The following is an 8,925-nucleotide window of genomic DNA, read 5'->3' on the forward strand; positions in this document are numbered from 1 at the left end:
GGAATGGCTGAAGTGGTTATTGGCTGTCATCCACCCAGCTTCCCTGGAGCTTCGTCCTCCAACAGCAGCTCTGGTATCGTGACATTGTGTGTGTTCTTGAGCCGACACCAACTGGTGCTGACTTCACTTTAACACCCCCACATTAGTGTGCCTATGGTAGCTGGGGAGCAGACATGGATCCCAGCCAGCCATCCTTGAGTAACAGAGATGTAACCTTGGCTGAGGGCTGTTAATATTAGTAACTGGGTTTGGCTATTCTAGTGATGAAATTATTGTAGTTACAAGACTGTATATACACATATGAACCGTAATAGAGATGCCATTTAACACCCTTAAGTTACTCCCCAGAGGAAAACCACCAATCAGATAGAAATATTCTGTTCTGCAACCAAATATGGGAAAGAACAGGACTTATTGCAAGCACTCATGGATTAAGTAGTGTTCAAAAAAAAAAAAAAAAGGAAAAAAAAATCAGAGAAATCTAAATGTTAAAAGAGCATTTTTTTTCAACAGCAGGCCAGGGACAAACAATCAAGGTATTTGGACTTTTCCAGTGGCTGTGTTCCTGGTTTTGCATACATTTAATTCCCATAACCAGAAGTGACAAGGAAAAATTCCTTTGTGTCAAGTTTTCATTATTAATTTACCCCACTTTTCTACATATTACTAAAGGTGTACCTCGGTTATTCACTGCTAAAGGTTGCTAGTGATTAGGGTTACTCTATACGGTGTTAGAACAGTAGTGCCCATGGACTGTTTTCTCTTTAAGCTTTGTAAAAAGAGGAAGTAAAATTGGACAGATGATACGACTAAATGACATGACTTACTGTTGGTTGGTTGGTTTGTTTTAAATTGTGATCTGTATAAAACCTGTTCAATTATATTGGCCTCTAGAGAGGTTGACCATACTTTTCTCAGCTGCTCAAATCTTAGAGGATAGAAATTTAAATTTGTGGTGAAAAACTCAGTGTTCAGGTCTTTGATTAGTTAGCTTAAAAATAGGAGGCTTTAAGTACTCTTGAATTGTTATAAGTGTAATGAACTTTCAGATGAGCTTCTCATCTGTTTTTCCCTTGTTCCAAATTTATGTGAAGTTGTACATCTGAGCCTTGCGCTCACTAGAAAAGCAGGCATGCAGGTCAGAAGGGCTTTTATAAAATTTGCAGTCATATTAGGACAGTGTTCATCCATTAGCAAGCAAGCCACTGCTGAAACCATCTACCTTTTTTGTTGTTTTCAAGGTAGAAGAGTATGCAATGGAATTTAGATTATTTCATTTAAACACTCTTACTGAAAAGCAGTACAATGTAGGAATTTACCTGAAGCTCAGGGAAGGGAAAAGCCTCATCATCTTCAGTGTGCTTATGGCATGTATAGCGAAAAAGCCAAAAGTTGCCATGAAGTGTGTATGTTCTTTTAGAAACTGATGGTGTTTGAAGTAGATATTGAATCTCTCTTTATTTAATGAGTATTTTGTATAGTTTCTGTACTCATATAGCCTGAAACTCTAAGTACATACCAGGAAATACCTCGAGTCAGTATTTTGTACACTGGTTTGAAGAAAAACTTCCAGTGATACAGGCTTCAGTACTGAAGTAAAATTGATGGGAATGGGTATGGAGAGCAACTCCTTAATAATACACATGAATAGATTTAGTATCTTTGGAGAAAATTTAGACACTTATGAATTTCTAAAATATAGCACTTGAAATTGGCATTACCTTAAGATGCTGTTTTTGACACATTCTTCCAAAGAATGCATGAGTGTGTTTCAGTGAGAATTTGGGGACAGCAGGGGAATGACACCTTACACTTCTGCAGATTAGAATAGGCTTCATTATCTGCCTGTGATGAGAACCTAGCGCTTGTTGTGCCAGGAATGCAGAAACTTATAACTTTCAAGGTATTTTCAGTTATTTTCTTAATATAAAGCTTTATGTTAAAATACAATAAATTGAAATTGTAAATTATGTAAGTCTTATGATGATCCAGTATAAGAATACATATATATTTCTAAGTGAAAGACAGACTTTTCAAGAATGATGTAGGATGATGTGGGTTAAAAAAATCAAGTTCAGTGCTCAACTGTTTTTATTTATGGAAATAAATAAGCAGATTAACATTTATTTTAGAAAAGTTATCTGAAGTAGCGTTGACTTAATAATTTGAAGTAATTTTTCTGATGATATTTTTATTAAACTTTTTAAGGACAATTCTTTGTTCAGACATGAGTTGTATTTTGCTTTATGTTTCCAGTATGATGTTCTCTGTCCTCACTCCTAAAAGTTAATCCTAGTTTATTTCTATTGTACTGCATTTTGGCAGCATTGTTTATAGTATTTGTCTCAGGAAATAAATGTGCCTAACATAAAAGTGTGGAAAGATAAGAAATTAATAAAGACAGCATAAATATAATCAAACTTTTTTGTTGGTATACTTTTGCAAACACTTCTTCGAGAAAGATATGCAATTCCAATCTACTGAAAGCATTTTGTAGCATCAAACTGAAACTACTCTGAAATGCTGGAATATTCAAACTAGATTTGCAGAAACTGATATATATTTAAAACTTTCATAATTTTTCATACATCAGTGCTGGCCACCATAATAATTAATGTACGATTGCATGGCCTGCTCTTCAGGTTTCCAAGAAGCAGCCTGTAAAGCGAACTTTTAGCCCAAATTATCTTCACTAATAATTTCACATTTGTATGTGATTGATAAATGTTGCTCTTCCTCCAAGTTTAGTTTTCATTATTTTTGTGTGCACAAAGGGGGCATGGTGTTTGCTGGGTAGTAACCTGGTCATTTTTGTCCAGAGGCCTGGCCTGTATTTTGTCAAACTGCATAGTATTAAAGGTTCTGAGATGCAGAATTTGTGATGAAAGTTCATAAGTTTGAATTTCATTCTACTGCATTATTATGTGCATTACGATCTCATTCTTCTACTGCATTATTATGTGCATTACGATCTCATTCTCTTTCTGGATTTGATGAATCTCTCTTTTTCAGTCTGTGTGTTCCAGGTGTTTCTGCACACATAGCCATCAGGCTTTGGGAATACATTGGTAGAGTTCAAGTCTGTTTATAGGTGCAAATATCTGCCAGAAGAATTTTTAAAGGTGTCTCTTGTTAGGCTAATTCACTGTACAGCAGATGGCACTGGAAGAGCACATTGGTTGGAGACTTCAGTCACGCTGCAATTCATGCAAAATACTAGTGAAGCTGTTGCTGTGCTGAGGGTTGTGAAGAAGTTGCATAATTCATTTTAATTTATTCCAGGAAGGGGTGTATGCTGGGGCTTTTCTGCTCCAGCTCTATTAGATGCAGGCTGCAAAGAATTCTAGACTTGCAAGCATATGAGTGTATCATATATTGAGGGCTGTTTATACAGCGTTTTTAAACGCACTGATGTGCAATGCAGAATTAGCTGGTACTTTTTAAGTATCTGCAGAGAGGAGTATCAGGATCAGTCAGGGTATTTGACTTCAGGGTGTATTTATTTTCTCCTGTCTTGGATAAAATATGTGTAGGAGGTATCATAGAGTGGGTCTCGTGGAAGACTTGTTTAGAGACTTGCTCTCATGGTGTGAGTCTGTTCAGTTTAGTTTGGAGAGCTTCGACCTGGGCTGTCACTAGATTTTTGTCACCTTCTCATGCATGAATGGACTGGGCTTCTGGATAGATGCATGTTGTTAATGTGCTTTGCAGTTGATTATCAAACCATTCTTATATCTTGACATTACTTTTTACAAGGATACAACTAATGAGCCATGCATTTTATAGAATCTAGAATATACTGAGTTGGAAGGGACCCATCAGGATAATTGAATCCAGCTCCTGGCTCTCTGCAGGACACCCCAAGAATCACACTGTGTGCCTTGAAAGCATTGTCCAAACACTTCTTGAACTCTGTCAGGCTTTGTTCTCTGACCACTTCCCTGGAGAGCCTGTTCCAGTGCCCAACCATCCTCAGGGTGAAAAACATTTTCCTGGTATCTAACCTAAATCTCCCCTGACTCAGCTTCATGCTGTTTCCTCAAGTCCTGTCGCTGGTCATAAGAGTGAAGATATCGGTATCTGCAGACAGTACCTTCCACAAGGAGGCGGGGATATTTCTGGAAAAGTGGAAATAGTGTCAGCTTGTGGATGTCAGAAGCAGTTGGAGAACACTGGATTTCACAAGTGGAGCTAATGTGACAGTTCCCAGGCTTCTGGTACTACATACACAAAAGCACAGTTAAATTTGTCAAATGAATCAATCCTCTGACTTTGTTAGTTTAGGAGAAGCATGGAATCCTGAAGTTGTAATTTTCACTCATTTTGTAGGTTCATTTAGTTACAGATGACAAAGAGTTCTGCAAATTGGAAAGGTGGCAAAATCCAAATGATTTAGGAATAGAAGGTCGTTGACATTTTGAGTCTCCTTTTAATTGACATGTAAGTCTCCCTTTATCTGCACTTGTAGGAAAGTAAAATAGTGTTTTAACCTTTGAAAATTCATACACATAACTCAGGATTGTCTTCAAATTGTGTAACTGGCGTATGGCGTTTTAGGGTTTCATGACTCCTGATACAACAGGTATCATGTTAAAAGTGGAAAATAACTAGTGAATGTATCATAAAATACTGGTTCTGGTTTTTTAAGGTCTTAATATTCATTTATAGCAAGTAATTGATTCTTAGTCTTTTGTCTAGGAAGCAAGTGTTTTGGTCATGTTTGTTCTTTGCTGATAGAAAGTAAATCAGTTTACAGACAAGAGAAACCTTTTCGTTTCTCCCCATTGAAAGACAGTGTTATTTATTTTGGTAATTAAAAAAATGAAATGGAAAGATCTGAATGTACTCTAAAGATGGACTTGGGATATATTGGCAGTTATGACAAGGACACAGAACGAGTGTTCGAAATAGGTTGCTGCAGATATGACTAGGGTGCAATCCAAGTAAATCAGTCTTTGCTGCTTCTGCTTTTTATGGAGCAGTGTCCATCCCTTCAGCATCAGGGCTTTACTTAAAATTTTTCAAGGTGTTTTGAAATTCAGAATACATAGATGCTTCACATTGCCTTTTAGTTTGCTTTGGATATGATCCTTTAGCATTTGTGTACTTTGGGGACCACAAAAGTTGGGGTAGGCAACAATAATAGCCAATGGACTGCTCTTTGATTGTAGCAATCATTGTTCTTCCATGCTTTTATGCCGTTTTTGAATACTTATTTAAGAAAACCATATTGTTTAGTTGATAAAACTTACTTCAGTCCATTGCACTGTTTTTCTTGGTTTGCTTGTATTGTGATACCATGGGAGAAAAGTGGGAAGTGCATATATAAGGGCTGTTTTACTTTCCCCTCAGTCCACCAAGGTTGGAAGATTTCTTGAAAGATTCTTAGACTCCTTCAGCTTGCCATGCTTAGCCTGGAGCCAGGCTTGCTGCTGCAGGTTGAGCTGCTAACATCGCACGTATTTGGAGGTACGTGGAAAAACGGCTACTACTAATTGTAGTACCTACTTCTGTGTGAGTAGCAACTTCCCCCTCTTCTCTTTCCCATGTGTTATCCTTTTCTCTGCAGAGCTGTTTACTTTGGACAGTCTAGCTAAAATTAAAACAAAATAAACCAAGCCCCTCCCAAGCCCTCCCAAAACACAGTCAAACCTCAATCAAGAAAAAAAAAAATCTAAAAGATCAAATTTGTGGGTACCTGATTCTGCAAGATGCCAGGTGGGAGCAGTTGGCTGGAACTTAAGCAACTGTGTCCACTAGGTCTTGGCAGAAGTACCAGAGGAAGAAAAGTTCTAATAGTTTTAGGCAATAAGAACCTCTGACTTGGTTTTCTGTGCCTAAAACAGTTTGGAAATATTTTCTTTCACAGAAGTTCAGGAGGGGACTTGCTGTAAATGTATGTTACTTTGCTGTTAATGTCCCTCTATTTTTTCACTACAGTTAGTTTTCCTATAAATATGTAACCTTTTAAATATTACTCAACTTTATGGAGAAAGAATAGAGAAAGTATAGCCTTATACGACCATGTTTTTAGGACCAATCACAGTTTAACCTGCATGTAGGAATTCTGTTGAATAGAATGTTTTCTGTAGTTTTATCTTCTGTAGTTACTTATGTGGGGTTTTTTTAAGAGCCTTCTGAAAGAGAGGACTGTTTATGTGTTTGAAAATTATATATAAATGCATTAAATATATGTGCCTGTGTGTGTGATATAAGGGATGTGTACATTTCAGAAAACACCATGCTGAAAACAGAATAAAGTTGTGGAAATCTCCAAGGCAGATATAGGAGTTTCATTTTTTGAGCCTGATTGTTTCAAAGTCAGCTCCCTATTTTTACTTTTATTTGATGCCCATTGTTAAAGTACTGCAATTTCTGTTTTTATTGGAGAGGGGGAAACCTTTATAGATAATTTTTGAAATATTTCTTTTGTGAATTTAATTGTTTTGTATTTGTTTCCAGGAAATGGCTCTTGAAGTTAAATGAGGCTGGATAAAACACATAAATGAAGCAGAAGCTGCTCTTCATGTGTTAGGGCTATATCACTGCAAGCACTGCTGATCAGCTGGATTTGGTGACTTGTCATAATGAAGAAAATTAGTCTCAAAACAATTCGCAAGTCCTTTAACTTAAATAAAAGTAAAGATGAAAGTGACTTTGTAGTGGTTAGAGTAAAGTGACTTTGTGGGGGTCCAGCAGCCATCACTAAGTGAATTTGGAAAAGATGACTCCTTGTTTGGCAGCTGCTATGGTAAAGATTTGGCTAGCTGTGAAGTCAATAGTGAAGATGAAAAAGGAGGCAAAAATAGATCAAAAAGTGAAAGTTTAATGGGTACATTAAAAAGAAGGCTTTCAGCAAAACAAAAACAGAAAGGCAAAGGCAGCACACCATCTGTAAGCTCTGCAGATGATGACACATTTTCTTCCTCATCTGCTCCAATAACCTTCAAAGATGTGCGAGCTCAAAGACCTCTGAGATCCACTTCCCTCCGTAATCACCATTACAGCCCAACTCCGTGGCCCCTTCGACCTACAAATTCAGAAGAGACTTGCATCAAAATGGAAGTGAAAGTCAAGGCCTTGGTCCATTCCTCTAATCCAAGCCCAGCACTGAATGGTGTTCGAAAGGACTTCCATGACTTGCAGTCAGAAAATGTGTTCCAGGAACAAAACAATGCATTAAAAAATACGGAATCTCAGAACGGGGACTTGCATCTTCATATTGATGAACATGTGCCTGTAGTTATTGGATTAATGCCTCAGGACTACATTCAGTATACTGTGCCTTTAGATGAGGGAATGTATCCTTTGGAAGGATCACGTAGTTACTGTCTGGATAGTTCCTCACCCATGGAAGTTTCGACTGTTTCTTCTCAAGTGGGGGGAAATGCTTTCCATGAAGATGAGAGCCAAGTGGATCAGGATGTAGTCGTTGCACCGGATATCTTTGTGGACCAGACAGTGAATGGTTTGTTGATTGGTACCACAGGAGTCATGTTGCAAAGCCCAAGAGTTAATCACAGCGATGTCCCTCCACTCTCACCTTTGCTACCTCCAATGCAGAATAATCAAATCCAAAGGAACTTCAATGGATTAAATGGCACAGATGCCCATGTGGCTGAAAGTATGCGCTGCCATTTGAATTTTGATCCTAACACTGCCCCAGGAGTTGGAAGAGTTTATGACTCTGTACAGAACAGCGGTCCTATGGTTGTGACAAGTCTCACAGAAGAACTGAAAAAACTTGCAAAACAAGGATGGTACTGGGGCCCCATTACACGCTGGGAGGCAGAGGGAAAATTAGCTAATGTGCCTGATGGCTCGTTTCTCGTTCGAGATAGTTCTGATGATCGTTATCTTTTAAGTTTGAGTTTTCGTTCCCATGGAAAAACTCTTCACACTAGAATTGAACACTCAAATGGTAGGTTTAGTTTTTATGAACAGCCAGATGTGGAGGGACATACATCTATAGTTGACTTAATTGAACATTCAATCAGGGACTCTGAAAATGGAGCTTTCTGCTATTCGAGATCCCGGCTGCCTGGATCTGCAACTTACCCAGTGAGACTGACAAATCCAGTATCCCGGTTTATGCAGGTGCGCTCTTTACAGTACCTGTGTCGTTTTGTAATACGTCAGTACACCAGAATAGACCTGATTCAAAAACTGCCTTTGCCAAACAAAATGAAGGATTATTTACAGGAAAAGCACTACTGAAAGCTTACGGGAATCTTGCATCTTGCACTTTGGGAACAACAACAACAAAAAGAGATTGAACTACAGTTTACAGACTTTCATTATTATCAAAATCTTTTGCTGCCATAAAAATATTTCATTTTTATGTGTAAAAGAAAAGTAATGCATTTGGATTTATGTTTGTTTTGGGGGGTTTTGTGTATTTTGGGAGGCTTTTTTTTCTTGTTTTGTTTTGTTGGAAAGAATGATCTCAAGTTTATTTTTAGAAGTGTGAAATAGCTATCTTTCATCAATGTGCAGATTAATCACAATGTGAATGATCAAATTCTCCTTAATTTCCCCCAAGTCCTTTGCTGCTATCCACTGTGATTTTTATGCATTGAAAGCACATTTCATGTGTATTCAACGATAAGTAAAAGTCAAATGAAACTTGTTGAATGGATTTTTTTTTTTTTTCTTTTAAAACAAACTCTGGAAAAAAATGACCATGGATGAAGAACATATTGGTATTCTAAATTACTGATTTTACATCTAAGTTAAAAACTGTTTCCTAGTGTCATAATTAGACATTTCTATAGACATAAGCCCCAATATATAGACAGAGCTGTGTGATAAGAACATGGTTATGCAGCATATCTTTGGGAAAAAAAAAAAAAGCCTTCCTCCTAAGCCTTGTACTGTCTGTACACTCTTGTTTTTGAGAAGGTTGGTTCAGCCTTCTTCTTGTCT

At 37.5% G+C, this 8,925-nt stretch overlaps 1 protein-coding gene across 1 annotated transcript; it reads left to right on the forward strand.

Moving 5' to 3' along the window:
- The first annotated feature begins 3,946 nt into the window (after positions 1-3,946).
- Positions 3,947-8,689, forward strand: SOCS6 (suppressor of cytokine signaling 6). The gene is made up of 3 exons (XM_008630087.2): positions 3,947-5,469; positions 6,463-6,665; positions 6,697-8,689. Exons 2-3 carry the CDS (start codon positions 6,588-6,590, stop codon positions 8,215-8,217), a joined length of 1,599 nt encoding a protein of 532 aa, XP_008628309.1. The 5' UTR covers positions 3,947-5,469; positions 6,463-6,587; the 3' UTR covers positions 8,218-8,689.
- Positions 8,690-8,925: the final 236 nt, after the last annotated feature.

The sequence above is a fragment of the Corvus brachyrhynchos genome, unplaced genomic scaffold (genome assembly GCF_000691975.1).
Source record: "Corvus brachyrhynchos isolate BGI_N302 unplaced genomic scaffold, ASM69197v1 scaffold331, whole genome shotgun sequence".
NCBI lineage: Eukaryota > Metazoa > Chordata > Aves > Passeriformes > Corvidae > Corvus > Corvus brachyrhynchos.

Excerpts from the sequence above, each read along its gene's own strand:
- SOCS6 (XM_008630087.2), top strand. The coding sequence starts at position 6,588 with ATGAAGAAAATTAGTCTCAAAACAATTCGCAAGTCCTTTAACTTAAAT. Across the intron at positions 6,666-6,696 it reads ATGAAAGTGACTTTGTAGTG|CAGCCATCACTAAGTGAATT; the intron begins GTTAGAGTAAAG and ends GTGGGGGTCCAG.